Source organism: Ovis aries, chromosome 4, assembly GCF_016772045.2.
Source record: "Ovis aries strain OAR_USU_Benz2616 breed Rambouillet chromosome 4, ARS-UI_Ramb_v3.0, whole genome shotgun sequence".
Lineage (NCBI taxonomy): Eukaryota > Metazoa > Chordata > Mammalia > Artiodactyla > Bovidae > Ovis > Ovis aries.
Window position 1 is genome coordinate 106,100,919 of NC_056057.1, and position 18,280 is coordinate 106,119,198.

Below are 18,280 nucleotides of genomic sequence, written 5' to 3' on the forward strand. Positions count from 1 at the left end.
GCCTGATAATTAGGCCTCCTTGGCAGTGCATGGGAGTGACTGTAATAGGTGTGACTGCTCTCTGGCTGGGCAGGCACTCTGGGGTCAGCAGGGGTGGGAAGGACCCAGGAGAATTCAGTAGAGCAGGAACCTGCTCATGGCTCTCCGTGAACGTCCGCCTCTGTGGCAGGGCCCTGTCAGGCCCCCTTCATCACCGGGAGGCTCACCTGCTGTTCTCCTCCCCAGCCCCCTGCCAACTTCTTCTCCGGGGGTTGAGGAGGGGGCTGCCAGGGTCTCATCTTCAGTGTCAGGATGAGGGGCATGGGCCACAGCCAGCTGTGGAGTTGGGGGAGGAGCAGGAGGTCTCAAGCCAGACTGTGCCCAGAATCCTCTGTTTACTCTCCTGGCCAAGAGACTGTAGTGCGAGAGAGGCACAGAGGTGCTCCCCACAGAAACCTGGGTGTTTGTTTGCCCGGAGATGAGAAGAGACCATCAGTGCTTGCTTGGAATTGGGGGGGGGGAGGTGCTCATGTAGTTTGCTGTCCTGTGTCCCCCTCCCCACATCCTCATCCTCCTTCCCTTCCTTCAAGAGAAGAGAATGCCCACGGGGTCTCCAGGCTACTCTGCAGTCCCTATCCCCCAGGGTAGATGTCAGATAAACAGCTCCTGTGTGGAGCCTGATTAGGGGTGTTACTCAGAAGGAAGAAAGCCAGATGATTCCAGGGAAGGAGTATGCAGTGGGTAGGGGGGCGTGGCGGGTGGAGGGTGGGATACACCAGAGGGTCGGGCTGGAGCTGGGAGGAAGCTTAGCAAATGCTGAGTGAGACTGACAGAGACATATCAGCAGCTCTGCTGTCTCCCTTCTGCTAAAAATTCCACCTTCCCAGACCTAAATAGAAGGAAATACAAAAAAAAAAAAAAAAGAGTGGATACGTATAAACGTATAGTTGATTCACTTTGCCTACAGCAGAAACTAAGGCAGCATTCACGTGCTAAGTCACTTCACTCAGGTCAAACTCTTTTCAACCCTGTGGACGATAGCCTGCCAGGCTCCTCTGTCCATAGGATTCTCCAGGCAAGAATATTGGAGTGGGTTTCCATGCCCTCCTCCAGGGGATCTTCCCAAGCCAGGGATCAAACCCACGGCTCATGTCTCCTACCTTGGCAGATGGGTTCTTTACCACTGAGCCATCAGGGAAGTCCTGTAAGGCAGCAATACCCCCAATAAAAACTAATTTTAAAAAATCAGCTTTCCAGACAGCCCTCCTCCCCCTACATGCCAGGCTTTGTCTGGTGGGTTGGCAGAGCATGGAGAGAGAAGGGCCTGATCAGGAAAACTGAGGGGGCCTCCTCAGGGTTCAACTTGAGAGCAAGAAGCATGGTCCCCACCCTGCAACCACACGGGCGGGGGAAGCTGAGCCCCCTGGAGTCAGGCTGGAGGATGAGGAAGTCACACAGCTTCCTCTTCACCCCTGACCTCCTGAGAGACCAGCAAACCCTGCATGGGAGGGATAGAATCCTTGGCAAGTGCCCAGACCCAGCCCAGCCCTAAGGGCCCGTTTGCCTTGTTCTCACTTTTTGAAGGATGAGTGATGCTGGGTTAGGACCTGGGAGCCGCACAGATCTGGGTTTGATGCCGTGTCCTCCACTCTCTGTAGACTTTCCGTGGGTTGCTCCATTTTCCAGATAGGGATAAAGACAACAGCTGTCTTAGAAGGTTGGGAGAGATGCCTGGGAAGAACAGTGCTGCACCCAGCACAAAGGAGGGATGCAGAGGAAGTGGCAGCTGTTATGGTGGTGATCTCTCCTTCCACATATGGACTGGCTGTCCTAGCTGTGTTTGCACTCCAGGGTATGGTTCCTGGGGTTTCCCAGCTGGCTCAGGGGTAAAGAATCTGCCTGCAATGCAGGAGACTCAGGTTCAAGCCCTGGGTCCAGAAGATCCCCTGGAGAAGGGAGCTACCTACTCCAGTATTCTTGCCTGGAGAATCCCTGGACAGAGGAGCCTGGAGGGCTGTACAGTCCATGGGGTCACACAGAGTCAGACATGACTGGGCAACTAAACAACAAATGCGGTTGCCGTCAGGGGCTCTGTCCTCTGCAAAGGAAGCTCAGTTGTGCCAACCTGTCTACAAAGGGCCCCTGTGGTGCCCTCACCCCGCCCCCCTGGCCCAGGGTTGGGGTGCACCGGACCCTGAGTTCCAGGCTCTGATGCTAACTGGTACCCACCTGTTTCCCCACAGACCTGCGCAGGATGACGGCCGGCTTCATGGGCATGGCAGTGGCCATCATCCTCTTCGGCTGGATCATCGGCGTGCTGGGCTGCTGCTGGGACCGAGGCCTTATGCAGTATGTTGCCGGGCTGCTCTTCCTCATGGGAGGTAAGGCTCGGGGGTGGTGGGCTGGGAGGTCCTAGTTACTGGCATTCTGAGAGAACAGCTGGTGGACATGCAGATGGAGACCCAGACTCCATTGGGAAGACTCCCCTTTCCTTCACTCATTCCAGCAGTGTGTTTTGAGTTCCTCTCAGCCGCTCACCACTGCTGGTCCTTGCCCTCTAGGGTCTCCCACCTGGTGTGCAAGAGATGGTGGTGATGGCATTGAAACAGGTGTTAGATATGGAGCGAGTGTGACCCCAGGAGGTACTTGGGTGTTTTGAGCACGTAATGTGTGCATGGTATATACTGTGGGGCAGGAGGCAACTGCTGTCTGGACAGTTTCTTCAAGAGCCTACCTCCACCCTTGATTCCTGGGTCCTGCGCTGCTGCTCCCATTTCCAATGAGGCTCTAAAGCTGGTGGGACAAGGCTAACCCTTCTGTCACATGCCTCTTTCACGCTGTCACTGGCGTGGCCATAGGACCAGTCCAGCCCTTTGATGGGTGGTCCATAAGCAGAGCTGTGTAGCTGTGAGGGAACAGGTTCTTATCCATGGGAAGTAAAAGCTCATTCACAGTCTATGCGGCCTCTTTTCTCCCTGAAGAGTTCAAGTGGGCTTTTTGGTCTCCTGGTTTGAGCCCCAATCCAAAGCGAAAGCTAACCGTGAGTGTGCCCTTCACAGGGCATTCCTTAGAGAGAGGTGGATGGACAAACTGCATGGAGTTAGGAAGAAGGGGAACTGGTTTTGTGCAGAAGGAACTGAAAACGTATACAGGGAAATGTGTAAGGGCAGGAGGAAAAGGGGATGACAGAGGATGAGATGGTTGGAGGGCATCACCGACTTAATGGACATGAGTCTGAGCAAGCTCCAGGAGCTGGCAAAGGACAGGGAAACCTGACGTGCTGCAGTCCACGGGGTCTCAGAGAGTCGGATACGACTGAGCAACTAAACAATGGCAATAATGAGTCCTGTGCACTGAAGCCAGTGTTAGTTAGATGGCAGACACCACGTGAACTGCCTGACTTGGGGTCTCTGACCAGCCCCAGGAGGTGGGGAGGTGGGGTGTCCTGCTGGAAATTGGAGGCAGCTGTCCTGGGTGGACAGAGAGATCTGGGGGCTAGTGAGCTGTGGGTTGGGAGAGAAGGAGGAGAATTGTTGGGTTCAACTTGGCGCTGGACTGTTTATCCTTATCCCCCTGAAGAACAGACATCCCAAATCTAATTCTCTGTCACCAAGAGTCAGCCATCCCCGCCCAGCACCACCTCCCCTGTGGGTCCCAACTGGACTGAGGCACAGGCCAGGGGAGGGAGAGGCATGGGCGGCTCCCTCATCCTTCCTTCCATCCCCCGCTGAGACAGGACCCCCCCCAAACCAGCCCCACCATCTTTCCTGTGCCCCGGAGTCCTCCTCACTGAAGCAAGGGTCACACTCGGCCTGGGATGTCCATGCTTGGTTTTAGCAGCGCCTTCCAGTCAGAAATCTTCCGTGGACCCCAGAACGTGAAAAGATCAAAGCGGAGTGCCTCTGTTTGCAACGCATGTTCTCTCTAAGGCTCTTGTGGTTGTACAAAGACAGACTCCAGTAAAATGGGGCTTTTCAAAGGCTCTAGAGAGGCCTCCCAGGAATCCGAGAAAAGCTGAGCAAACAGGCCTCTGGGCAGAGCAGGAATCCGGGAGCCAGGGAGCTGATGCTCTTTCATCTCCGCTCTTCCAGGTGCTCCCACCTCCCGCACGCTGCTCCCTCTCCCATCCCTCCAGGCCAGCCCTCCTCGAATCCCACCAGGTGCTGTGGGTTGCCAGCTCTGACAGTTTCCAGACAGAGACAGCGCGAGGGCCCACTGATCTTTGCAGGTCGGCCACACACCATACCCCAGCACACTCCCCACTCACCTGAGACCTGGGTGGGAACTCTCTCCCAGAAGAGGGTGGGGGACAGGAGGGTGCCTGGGGCCCTGCCCCTCCCACCCCCATTTGCTGGGGCACCACCAGAAGCCTAGGGCTCTGGGATGCCGGGTGAAAGCGCTCAGGCTGCACTGGGGACCCGAGACCCCTTCCCACAGGGGAGTGAGTGATGGTGTTGATCCCCTTCCTCCTGGTTAGTGGTTCTATTTTTTTTTTTTTTTAATTTACTTTCAGCTGTGCTGGGTCTTCATCGCTGCTTGGGCTTCTCTCTAGTTGCGGAGAGCAGGGGCTACTCTAGTCGCCGCGCTCAGGCTTCTCACTGCGCTGACTTCTCCTGCGGTGGAGCTCGGGCTCTAGGGCCCTCAGGCTCAGTAGCTGTAGCTCCCGGGCACAGTAATCGTGGTGCAGGGGCTCAGTTGCTCCGAGACATGTTCCCGGATCAGGGACCCAACCTGTGTCCCCTGCACTGGCAGGCAGATTCTTTACCACCGTGCCACCAGGGAAGCCCAGGTTAGTGGTTTGTAATCACTGCACAGTCAAATTGCCTGCAGGGCTTTTTAAAGTACTGATGCTGCAGCCTCGCCCAGACTCATCCAAGCCAAACACTTGAGGTGACCGTAATGTGCGGTAACTGGGAGGGTGGGGGGAGAGCTGGGGGAACCGGTGACTTTAGAGTCCTCCAGCTCTGAACTGTCACGGTTCTGGGGACGAACCAGTCAGGAAGGCCTCTCAGAACTTATCTTCCTTCCCAGCTCACCCGCCCTTATTTATGACTGCCTCTCCAGCTCTTAGGCCGCATCAGACAGGTGGTGCTGTCACAGGGCATGGGTTATTATCCTGGAGGCCCATCTGAGCCCTGATCACCAAGGGTTCCAGCTAAACTGGCTTTCCCCACACATGGACTCCCTCCTGGCCTTCTCAATGGAAAAACCACAGTTCATGATAAAATGGCAACATCCAGAAGCTGCTGTCCCGAGAGCTGTTTAGTACTGATGGGAGCATTGTCCTATTATAGGAGCAGAGCCATCTCGTCCACCCTGGAGCTTTGTTACCTGTGTCCTCAGGTAACAAGATCCTGGGGAGGGGAGGGGTGTCCACACATCTCGTGGTGACCTGCAGAGTGGCCCCAAGAGGTGAGAAAGAAGGACAGAGCCACTAAGAGCTGATCCCTTGATCCCTGGTCTTTGGGGGAAATTGAAGCTCTAGGTAGGGGAGGGTACCCTCTCCCTTTTCAAATGAGTGCCCTGTCCCAGGAGGCCTTCCCAGGTGGCACTGGTGGTAAAGAACCCACCTGCCAGCGCAGGAGATGTAAGAGACATGTGTTCGATCCCTGAGTTGGAATGATCCCCTGGAGGAGGGCACGGCAACCCACTCCAGTATTCTTGTCTGGAGAATCCCCTTGGACAGAGGAGTCTGGCAGGCTCCAGTCCATAGGACTGAAAAGAGTCGGACGCGACTGAGAGACTTAGTAGGCGTGCATGCCAAGGAAGCCAGACACAGTCATGGTGAGGGGAGTGGGAGGAGGGTGGTGGTCCTGATGCCCAGAGCAGCTGCTGCCTGCTGACCCCAGGAGTCTGGTTTAGTTCAGAGCCTGGCAGGGAGCAGACTCAGAGCAGAAGCTGTGCTTCCCTGTCCCTGCTCAGCACAGAGTTGCTGAAAGGTGAAGTGTCTGCCCAGAGACAAAGCCTTGTCGTGAAGACCCTGTGTGTCATGAAATGACATCTCAGCACCAACTACTCCCAGAACCAGAACTGGACTGGTGCCTATCCTCCGGGAGTTCCTCTTCTATGGGTGACCCATGGAAAGGCTTGGAGAGTCAGCTCCCTCTGACAGCCACCTTATGAACATGGCAAAGCTGTCCCTCAGACTGTAGATATTTGTGACCAAAATGTCCCATGGCTTTAGCTCTCACCCAGATTCAGTTCAGTTCAGTCGCTCAGTCGTGTCCAACTCTGTGACCCCATGGACCACAGCACGCCAGGCCTCCCTGTCCATCACCAACTCTCGGAGCTTACTCAAACTCATGTCTGTTGAGTCAGTGATGCCATCCAACCATCTCATCCTCTGTCATCCCCTTCTCCTCCTGCCCTCAATCTCTCCCAGCATCAGGGTCTTTTCAAATGAGTCAGCTCTTCACATCAGGTGGCCAAGGTATTGGCGTTTCAGCTTCAACATCAGTCCTTCCAATGAACACTCAGGACTGATTTCCTTTAGGATGGACTGGTTGGATCTCCTTGCAGTCCAAGGGACTCTGAATAGTCTTCTCCAACACCACAGTTCAAAAGCAACAGTTCTTCGGTGCTCAGCTTTCTTCACAGTCCAGCTCTCACATCCACACATGACTATTGGAAAAACCATAGCCTTGACTAGACAGACCACCCAGACTGGCTCAGTCTCTGGCTGAGCACAGATTAGTGCCCAAGGGGTTTGATTGGACGGCCAGTGAGAACAGCTACTGGGGACCCGTCCGACCACCAAAGGTCTCCCAAGCTGGCCAGGTGTGGGGGTGGTGTGGTGAGCAGGTGGAAAGAAGGGGTCAGTAAGAGCAAAAAAGGTAAATTGAAAGTGAAGGGTCCAAAGATGGAATTGCAGTTGACTTCAGATGACCCAGCCGGGGCCAAAATAAGAGGTTCTATCCATAGTCTCTTATCTGTTCCCAAATGAATAGGGGTGGCCCACACTGGGTGCTTCTCTTTTCCAGGATTTAACTATTTCCAGGCTTAAAGAGAGGGCGCCCCGCACCTCAGGAGATGATTAGCAACAAATTGTTTAATTAACGCTCAACCCGGAGGAGGCAATTAGTTAAGTATGGCAGCTCTGTTAGGCCAGGAGGCCGGGGGTGGTGGGTGGGATCCAGTTTCCCCTTTGGCAAGGCTTCTGGGGAGAATCTAGCTCAGACTGGCACAGCAGCATTTGGTGCGACTGCCAGAAACGAGTGTCTGGTTGAATCACCAGTGGGATTCAGATGTACAGGGACAGGATGGCACAGGGGGAAGGACAGCGTGGCAAGGGGCAGGTGACTACGAGGGGTACTTGTAACTGACTCACCGGGCGCATCTAGAGCTGCCCCATGGGCACAGGTCTACAAATGGGTGGGAACGTCCAAAGCCTGTGCCCCACCCCCTCAGCACTCCTCTCCCACATCCTCCCACACTCCTGGAAGACATCGTCCTTTGCCATGAGCTTTCATCAAGGTTGACGCTGGAACCTCCTGTGTAGACTGGTACCCAGCAATCAGTACTTCACAGAGCAGTTGGCATCATATTTTTGAAACTATAAATCAGACGTTCACTCATCTGCTTCCAGTGTGCCAAAAACTGGCTCTTGAACTTAAAATCCAAATTCCTTACCCTTCTTCCGAGGCTATCTCCTCAAACCCAGGAGCACAGAGAGTCTGGGACTCCTTCCATCTCTGACCTTCAGATTCTTTTTTTTAAAGAGACTTTCTCTTTTGGAACAGTTTAGGTTTACAGAAAAATTGAGGAAATAGTACAGAGAACTTACATATTCCCCTTTGCTCTTGAACACAGTTTTCCCTGTAATTAACATTTTAGTACAATACATTTATTACAGTTAATAAATGTTGGTACGTTGTTATTCATTAATGTCCGTAGTTAGTTGTTTTTATTCCTTTTTGTGTTGTTACCTGATGCCCTTTTTCTGTTTCTGAGTCCCTTCCAGAAATTCCCATTATGTTGTCATGTCTCACTGCGCTCCTCTTGACTATGACCGTTTCTCAGACTTCCCTGGTTTTTGTTGACCTCGCCAGTTGAGTGCTTGAGGAATACTGGTCACGCATAGTGTGGGATGCTCCTCTGTTGGACCTTAGATGGTTTTCTTCTAGTGATTGGACTGGGTTATGGGTTTGGGGAAGAAGAGTACACAGGTAAGGTGCCATTTTCATCACGTCATTTCAAGGGAACATGCTATCCCATGATCTATGATGGTTGAGATTGCCCTTCATCCCCTGGAGTAAGGAGTATGTGTCAGGCTTCTCCACTGTAAAGCTACTCTTCTGCTTTCTCTGTTTCCATGCTGCTGTCTGTGGAAGGAAGTCAGTAGGCACAGTCCACACCTAAGGAGTTGGGGGCTGTTTCTCTGCCTTTAGGTGGAATGGCTACATAAACTATTTGGAATTCTTGTGCATGGGAGATGCATCTCTTCTTCCCTGTTTATTGAAAGTAAAAGCGTTAGTCACTCAGTCGTGTCTGGCTCTTTGCCACCCTAGGGACTGCAGCCTGCCAGGCTCCTCTGTCCATGGGATTCTCCAGGCAAGAATACTGGAGTGGGTTGCCGTTCCTTTCTCCAGGGGATCTTCATGACCCAGGGATTGAACCTGGGTCTCCTTCTTTGCAGGCAGATTCTTTAAATTATTTATTCATTTCAATGTGGATTCATGAATGTTGATTTTATAGTTTGAATCATAATTCTGTACTGTTTACCTTGTTGTCCAGCTGTCCCAGTTTTGGCCACTGGGAGCTCTTTCAGTTGGCCCCTGTGCCCTTTGGTATACTCATCAATGTAGCCTTTTGATTTTGCTTTTTGTGAGCACTTCATTAGTTTTGGGCACTTCAAGGTACTCCAGGCTCATCTGGTGTTATTTCCTGCCCTCGTCTTAGAACTGGCCATTTTTCCAAGGAGACTGGTTCCTTCTGTTGGAGAATGGTAAATCAAGACCTGGATATTAGGTGTCTGCAGCATTTTTTTTTTAACATTCCCCAACTCCCCACCACCACTACCAACATAGACATCAGCTCCATGAGCCCCAAAAGCTAATCTGCCTTGTTCTCCAAGGTACCCCCCGGGTCTGAGAAGTCTGCAGCCTCCAATATCTGTTGAATGCATGTGTCAAAGGAGGGAATTATGTACAACAGAGAAAGTGTTTTGTTTTTTCTTGATTAGAGCCAGAAGTCCTTCAAGAAATTAGCCTGTCTTATCTTCTGTTCTTAGTCTGACCTTCTCCTCTTCCATGGGGTTTCTTATTCTCCTTTTATCTTTATTTGAACAGTCCTGGAGTCTGTCTCAAATTCCTTTTGGATGGAGGGTATGAATTATACATGACCTCAGAAAGAACTTTCTGTTTTTAATTTGGACTCCTAGAAAGTTAGAAATGGAAGGGGGCCTTAGAGACCATCCAATTCGACCTTCTTGTATTTCAAGATAAGAGGAGTTATGTCGGCTGTCCTAGGTCACAAGGACCTTGATAAAGGTCCAGCAGTTCTGAAAACTTACAAGCCTAGAATGAAAAGGCTGAGGCATGGGTGTCTGGTGGCAGAAATGGAACCAGGGCCCAGTCGGGGACGCCAGCCTGGCTTCTTGCAGCCCATCCTACTCTCTCTGCTGGCAGCTTCCCGTGTGGGAGATCCCCATGACCCCCTGTGCCATACATGTCTGCCCACAGCGGCATCACTCCGATTCTGTACTTCTGCTGCTGCTGCTGCTAAGTCGCTTCAGTCGTGTCCGACTCTGTGTGACCCCATAGACGGCAGCCTGCCAGGCTCCCCCGTCCCTGGGATTCTCGAGGCAAGAATACTGGAGTGGGTTGCCATTTCCTTCTCCAATGCATGAAAGTGAAAAGTGAAAGTGAAGTCGCTCAGTCGTGTCCAACTCTTAGCGACCCCATGGACTGCAGCCCACCAGGCTCCTTCATCCATGGGATTTTCCAGGCAAGAGTACTGGAGTGGGGTGCCATCGCCTTCTCCGTCTGTACTTCTAAGCAGATGTAACTCTCAGAATCTGGCTCCATTCCCTTTCTATTCCTTCTTTCTCAAAGCACAAAGGGGCATGTGGAGGAGATGGTGGCCAGAATTGAGGGCACAAGTCCTCATGGGAAGAGGAAGTCTTTAAAGCTCCTTTTCCTCCCACCTGTGATCAGTATAACCTTGTCTAACTTCCCAGTCAGTCAGGAGAGCAAAGAGGATGCTCCCAGAGAAGCTCAAGCTATCCACTTTGAGTGACTGCAGTCATCTGCAAGCCAGTGATGCTCAATGACAGCCCTCCACCAAGCCCACCAGAGAGCAGTTGTACAGTAAACCCCCAGATACCCCTCTTCTGATAGAAAAAGACCTTGATAAAGGTCCAGCAATTCTGAAAACTTCCCTGGTAGCTCAGCTCATAAAGAATATGCCTGCAATGCAGGAGACCCCAATTCAATTCCTGGGTTGGAAAGATCCCCTGGAGGAGGGCATGACAACCCACTCCAGTATTCTTGGCCTGGAGAATCTCCATGGGCAGAGGAGCCTGGTGGGCTGCAGTCCATGCAGGTCACAAACAGTCAGACATGACTGAGTGACTAAGCACTCACATAAGCCTAAAATGCAGAGCCCAAGGTATGGGTGTCTTGACTGGGTGAATGTGTCTTCCAGGCAGTAAGTGGAGTGGTTTTAGGGATGCTGTGAAGTAGGACGACCTCTAAGCTTCCCCATCAGCCTCTCCCTACTGTCCTCCCAAGTGCCAGCACTGCTCAGAAAGGTGGCTAGGACTGAGTTTCTCTAAGTCCAGTAGGAACTGCATCTCGACATTCATGACTCGTGGTTAAGAGAAGCGTGACCACGTAAGTTAGATACTATTCTGGGGAGAGAAGAGACAATCAATAAGCCCATGACTTAGCACGAGGCACGCTTATAAGAAACCCTCAGCAAATGATAGCTGTTGCTCTTCTGTGTAAATGGTACTAAAGTGGAAGTGAACATTACACACGTACCCCAAGTGAATTCCCTTCTAATAGGCAGAAGAGAGTCTATAATCCGTCATGACCAACAAGGGCATAAAGCCCATCTACCTGCCTTGCTGAGCGGCCTCTATAACTTCAGGCGAGATTTCACTACAGTGTCACAACGCTTCTCTTGACTTTTTGTCTTACAGCCTTTCTATCACAGTCCTCAGCAGAGATTCACAGACTGCTGCATATCCTGGGGTTTATCTTGCCCTTTGGAAGGTGCATATTTGAATATGCTGTAGCATTTGATGATTGCATTCAAAACAAAGACCTTTGTGAGGAGGAGGCACCTTGTCAGGAAGATTAGGAAATAACATGCACGCTTGCCTGGTAGAACCAGTGGCCAGGACAGTGTGTCTGGGCCTTCATTTTTGCCTTAAGAGTTGAAATAGACCCCAAAGCACGTGCACCCCTACCACCCAGTGGGACCTCCTCTGTTACAGATTTGCACTTTGGAGGAGAATGGTAAGCAGCGCTGGCTCTGTAAACCCTAATCTGGTCAGTGGAGGCCTTCCCAGAATGGCCTGTCACCTGCCCATTAAGCACTCAACACAGCCACACCACTACAGATCATCCAGGGCAGACGCTAACTGATGCATTGTTCCATTTTCTCACCTGTAACACAAGGCTAATAATAGTACCCATTTGAGGCATAGTTGTGAATACTATAGAGTTAACTTGTATAAAAAGGTGCCACTGTTCTCAATAAATTTCTAGACCTTATTATTTTTACAACTGAGTTGCTCCTTTTTTTAAAAAAAAAAACAACTACCTTCAGGAGCGCTTTGCTTTAAGCAGCCCCATGTCACCAACACCAACACCAAGAGCACACAAAGACACACACACCACAGGGTGGTAAAGATGAAATTGTTGAACAGGTATCATTTCTCTGGCTAATCACCACCCTACTCATGCATTCATTCAATATTGATTGCCTGTACTATGTCCCGGACACTGATTAAGCCCTTGGGCTGTGGTAGGAAATAGGGATCAAGTCCTCATGAAGCTTTCATTCTAGCTAGAGACGCAGACAAGAAGCAAGTCCCATAAAGTAAACACATGATCTGATATCAGGGGTGAGAATAATGGAGAAAAATTAAGCTGGGAGGGAGATGGAGAGTCCTGGGGGACCATCATTGTAGGTGAAGGGCCATTGAGTGGGGATGGAGGCCCCTCAGGGTGGTTATGGTGAACAGAGATGTGAGTGAAGGGAGTATGCTGAGCCATGGGAAGACTCAGGAAAGATTAGACCCTGCCAGAACAAACAGCAGGTGTAGAGCACATCCTGAGATAGGGATGAGCTTCTTGGGTCTGAAAAAGCTGAGCAAGGGGAGAGGATTGTGCCAGGAGCAGAGTGAGATGGAGATACACCCAAAGCTGGGTGGGTGGTGTAGGGCCTTGGAGGCCACGGTCTGGGCTTGATTGATTCTGCCTTACCCTCTCTATTTCATAGATTGCTCTGGGCTTCTCCCCTGGGAGATCATTGGACATTGTGTGGCATTTATCAGTGGTCTGGCTTCCTTTGGGGGTTCCTGCAGCTGGGGCTTCTTCAGCCGGCCATGCCCAGTTCCAGTGAGTGAGGGTGTGATGTCTGTGCCTGGGGTGGCCAGGTTAGGTAGGAGGACTGTCATGCCGCCCCTGAAGGTGCTGCATTGCCACACCCCTGGTAACATCTTTCCCCTCCAACGAGACCAGCTCCGTAATTTGTGAGGACCAGGGTAAAATGAAAACTTGGACCCCTTTGTTGTTCATTGTTCAGTCGTTCAGTCGTGTCCGACTCTTTGTGACCCCATGGACTGCAGCACACCAGGCTTCCCTGTCCTTCACCATCTCTCAGAGCCTGCTCAAACTCATGTCCATCGAGTTGGTGATGCCATCCAACCACCTCATAATCTGTCATCCCCTTCTCCTCCCGACTTCAATCTTTCCCAGCATCAGGGTCTTTTCCAGTGAGTCAGTTCTTCACATCATGTGGCCAAAGTGTTGGAGTTTCAGCTTCAGCATCACTCCTTCCAATGAATATTCAGGACTGATTTCCTTTAGGATGGACTGGTTGGATCTCCTTGCAGTCCAGGGGACTCTCAAGAGTCTTCTCCAATACCACAGTTCAAAAGCATCAATTCTTCAGCGCTCAGCCTTCTTTGTGGTCCCCTTATTAAAACATTATTAAGAATTTCAAGATGGCAACAGCAGAATATTAAAGCCAGCACCCAGCTGCTCATGTCGCAGGCCCCCGAGCCATCTCCGCCTCCAGCATCGCCCCACACCCAGACTCCCTGATCCCAGGACACCACAGCCTTTTGCTACAGATGCTCCCAGAGAACTTGAAAACTCAGGTCTCCTCCCTGTTCTGCATGCAGCTGCCCTCCTCCCTAACTGAGGCCAAGTCTGCTGGGCTGAAAATCACCCCTTGCCCTTTGATGACTGGATAATCATGCAGAACAAGTGTTCCCCCTTCCCCCACATCAAAGCTCCCTCTCCGAACATTGCCGACACAAGCTGCTTATAAGACGCAGCGGAGTGTATTGCCTGCTGCCAACAGGGAGGGGAGCATCTTCCAAAACTGACAGGGTCTCAGACCGGGCAGGTAAGGTTGGAATTTATTGAGACTTGGAACCTTGGTGTAAGACCTTTAGATTTCTATGCAGGTCTTTGATTAAGATTGGGTGAGAATATTGATAACATCCCAGATCAATGGAAACAGCAGGATTGAAAAAGCCTTAGCACTCAGGCTGTCTGTTGATGCTTGAAATGGAAGAGTCGATGGATCTCCCATGTGTGCATGCAAAGTCACTTCAGTTGCGTCTGATTCTTTGCAACCCCATATATTCTAGCCCACTAGGCTCCTCTGTCCATGGGGTTCTCCAGGCATGAATACTGGAGTGGGTTGCCATGCCCTCCCTCCTCCAGGGGATCTTCCCTACCCAGGGATCAAACCCACGTCTCTTGAGTGTCTCCTGCATTGCAGGCAGATTCTTTACCTGCTGAACCATCAAGGAAGAACTGATGGATCTCTTGGGAAGTTCCTATAATGCAGTCCAAGCCCTGCATGGGCAGGACAGACCCAGAAGTGTCGAGGTTTAAGGAACGGAATGGCAGGGTTAGGTTACTACAGATGGGGAAGCATGGTTTTGGTACAGCATCTAGGCTGAATCTGGGTAGACGATTTGGGGTCCCACTCAGGATGAGTGATTTCTCCACAACTCTGGTGCCTACCAGGCTGTCATGCCTCCACCAACACAGACATGAGCAGATACAGTCCAGACTCAGTCTGGGACCCTGACAGCCTGTCTTTCCTGGGTTAGAAATACTAACAGGACTGCCCCAAATTGGGGTCTCTTGCTTCCAGACAATGGGCCATCAGCAAGAATGGATTGGGAAGGGCAGCCAAGAAGAGTAGGGGCGGGACCAGTGCAAACCCCCATCGTGCAAAGCCAGGCACACCTTGGGCCCAGGGCTGCACCCCTCCACCGCCCTTCACCTCACTGTAAATGATGACCCCTGTGGGGGTTAGCAAGCCCAAACCAGTTGCTATCTGCATTGTCCCATGATATGCTGGTGATGGCCTTGAAGGTCTAGGAGGTGCTGGTGGGGGAGTGATTCTTGGCAGACTGAAAGCATGATACTGGAGAAGGCTTGTGAAGACAGACCCAGAGGTATCAGTCAGCTCTGCTCCACTGGACCTGCTTCTTCATCCAACAGAACTAGGGCTTTGGGGACAGATGGGGAATGACTCACTTTTCGTCTCCAGGTATAAAATACTTGGTGGCTCGGGGTAAAGGAGCCACCTACAATACACAAGACACAGGAGGTGTGGGTTCAGTCCCTGACTCAGAAAGATCCCCTGGAGAAGATCATGGCAACCCACTCCAGTATCCTTGCCTGGGAAATCCCATGGACAGAGGAGCCTGGCAGGCCACAGTCCATGGGATCACAAAAGAGTCAGACACAACTGAGCAACTAAACAAACAGAAAAATAATCAGAGAATGAGTGCCTTTGTAGAGCGTTTCTCTCCCTGATGTTCTGGAAGTCTCCTGATTTCAAATATGCTTTGCTCTTATCAGATCATGTCGCATACCATGTGTCTTGATTTGGGGTTTGGAAAATACCCTCACCCTATCTATAGGAGTCATCAGAGTATCAAGGATGTCCAAGATGTGGTTGTAAGAGAGGAGAGCCCATTCCCCACTTCAGTGAACCATTGGAATCTGCCCAATGTTCATAATTCATTAAATAAACAACCCCTTAAGTACCTGCTAAGTACTCAAGGATAAAACATATGATACTTTGGAGGATAAAAGATAAAATAAAACTCCTGCCTGCCTGAGAGTTGCCTACAATCTTAGAGGAGAGTCAGACACCTAAACCAGTTAGTCTGATAAATGAGCCATTTCCCTTTTCAAGACTGACAATTTTACAATGCAAAATATTAAAAACAAGAGAATTCTGTGTCATTTCAGCAGTAAGGAGGATGAGGACCTCTTTGATCTACCTCTCTACCGTTCTTGGGAAAGGAAGGTGCTGGTCACCCAAAATGAAAGTAAAAGTCACTCAGTCCTGTCTGACTCTTTGCAACCCCATGGACTGTAGCCTGCCAGGCTCCTCTGTCCATGGGATTCCCCAGGCAAGAACACTGTAGTAGACATTTCTTCCTCCAGGGGATCTTCCCAACCCAGGGGTCAAACCACAGTCTCCTGCTTTGCAGACAGATTCTTTACTGTCTGAGCTACCAGTTCATTGTGAGTCAGGTGACAATTTTTAGTTCACAGAGCTCCAAAGGGAGGCAAAGTTCCCATTTGACCTTCAACATCCCACACACCACCACCCCCAAGAGAACAGGTGGAAGAGGCAGTGAGGAAGGGAAGAGCTCGCTTGTTGGACTATCAGTGCTGTGTCAATGGCAGATGCTGCCCAAACGTTATTTACCTTTCTTCTTTCTGGCAGTCCTTAAGGTTGGCATTAATACGCCGATTTTGTACATAATGAACTTGACCCAGAGATCCAAGAAACAAGTTTCAGTCAGTCAGTTCAGTCATTTCAGTTCAGTTGCTCAGTTGTGTCCAACTCTTTGCGACCCCATGAATTGCAGCATGCCAAGCCTCCCTGTTGATCACCAATTTCCGGAGTTCACTCAAACTCATGTCCATTAAGTCCGTGATGCCATCCAGCCATCTCATCCTCTGTCGTCCCCTTCTCCTCCTGCCACCAATCCCTCCCAGCATCAGAGTCTTTTCCAATGAGTCAGCTCATCGCATGAAGTAGCCAAAGTATTGGAGTTTCAGCTTCAGCATCCGTCCTTCCAATGAACACCCAGGACTGGTCTCCTTTAGGATGGACTGGTTGAATCTCTTTGCAGTCCAAGGGACTCGCAAGAGTCTTCTCCAGCACCACAGTTCAAAAGCATCAATTCTTTAATGCTCAGCTTTATTTACATTCCAACTCTCACATCCATACATGACCACAGGAAAAACCATAGCCTTGACTAGATGGACCTTTGTTGGCAAAGTATATCTCTGCTTTTTAATATGCTATCTAGGTTGGTCAGAACTTTCCTTCCAAGGAGTAAGTGTCTTTGAATTTCATGGCTGCAGTCACCATCTGCAGTGATTTTGGAGCCCCCAAAAATAAAGTCTGACACTGTTTCCACTGTTTCCCCATCTATTTCCCATGAAGAGATGAGACCAGATGCCATGATCTTCGTTTTCTGAATGTTGAGCTTTAAGCCAACTTTTTCACTCTCCTCTTTTACTTTCATCAAGAGGCTTTTTAGTTCCTCTTCACTTTCTGCCATAAGGGTGGTGTCATCTGCTTATCTGAGGTTATTGATATTTCTCCTGGCAATCTTGATTCCAGCTTGTGTTTCATCCAGCCCAGTGTTTCTCATGATGTACTCTGCATAGAAATTAAATAAGCAGGGTGACAATATACAGCCTTGACGTACTCCTTTTCCTGTTTGGAACCAGTCTGTTGTTTCCTGTAGAGTCATGCAATTAAGTAAATGGTGGAGCCTTAATCTAAGGTCTTCGGATCGATGCCCCCTCTTTCTTCTCTCTTCCTGGAACATGTGGGAGAAGAGAAAAGGGTACCAGGCGAGGCCACCTGGGATGAAGAAGGAGGCATAAGAAGTGAAGCAGAAGGCAGACACAGGCTCACCCACCAGCTTTCATTAGTGTCTGGAGGTCAGAGGGGTCCTCCTCTCCCCCGCTTGCAAGGGACAGGTAGATGTCCCTTTGGGTAGGACAGGAGGAAGATGGGTAGAGAAGACCTTAAGGGCCACCCAAGCAGAGTGATCAGTGGGGACTGTGGGTGCCCAGAGAAAGGGAGCCTTTCTCTCCTGGGAACTCAAGGGCAGCCTCACAGAGAGGCTCAAGATTGAGGCTGCGGGAGGAATTCAGTGAACTCGCCCCTTCAAGGGCTTTCATGTCCATTTATCAAATGAAACTGCTCCTAGGCTTGGAGTTGGCCACTCTTCAGGAGCAGTCCATCAAGTCTTTATTTATTCATTCTAGTTTAGGATTTCACATGTCATTAATACATTTCCGTTCTTATATATCTCTATGTAACTAAACTCTATTGTGAATGAAGCAAAAAAAAAAAAAAAAAGAGTCCCTTTCATCCTTTAAAAAAAAATGCTTAAGCAGCTTTGTGTCAAGTTAAATCTAAATTTAATATGTTATTTGAACCCATAATTTTGGCCCTGGGGAGGAAGGAATCTGGTAGCTGTGTCCTTCCTACCACAGCCGCCCCCACAACCCCTGCCAACAAAACCCAGGAATACCTTAAAGATTATACCACCCTCATGGGCCACAATTTATTCTAAATAATAAATTAAAATATCCTGTCCCATTTAGCTCTTAACATTTTCAACTGAAATCACATTTCCCAGAAGCCTCTGGGTCACAGATTCCTAGGACCTTTGAGTTAGTACAGCCAAGGGCGGTGGGATAGCATTCTCTCTTTATCTCAGCACTCCCATCTGGGCCCGTAAAGTAGGAAACTTCTCTCCTCTGTTTAGAAGACCAACTCTACCTTTTATTTATTTATTTATTTATTTATTTATTTGGCCGTGGTGGGTCTTAGTTATGGCATGTGAAATCTTTAGTTGTGGCATGCAGACTCTTAGTTCTGACATGTGGGATCTAGTTCCCTGACCAGGGATGGAGCCTGGGCCCCCTGCATTGAGAACACAGAGTTTTAACCACTGGACCACCAGGGAAATCCCTTCAATTCTACCTGTTAAGGCCCTGCTTCCTAAAGGAGAAGAGGTGACTGACTTCCGATTGGTGAGGTTGCCAGAGGAGGC

The 18,280-nt window shown here is 50.3% G+C and overlaps 1 protein-coding gene across 2 annotated transcripts in view; it reads left to right on the forward strand.

The window, feature by feature from the left end:
* Nucleotides 1–18,280, forward strand: part of TMEM178B (transmembrane protein 178B) — a 410,618-nt gene that overhangs the window by 365,553 nt on the left and 26,785 nt on the right. For both annotated transcript variants that reach the window (XR_006059714.2, XM_042248929.2), the window contains exon 3: nucleotides 2,223–2,360. Coding sequence is in view for 1 of the 2 variants with exons in the window: in XM_042248929.2 (XP_042104863.1) it covers nucleotides 2,223–2,360 (138 nt within the window). In the remaining variant the exon portion in view is untranslated. The remainder of the gene's footprint in view (nucleotides 1–2,222; nucleotides 2,361–18,280) is intronic.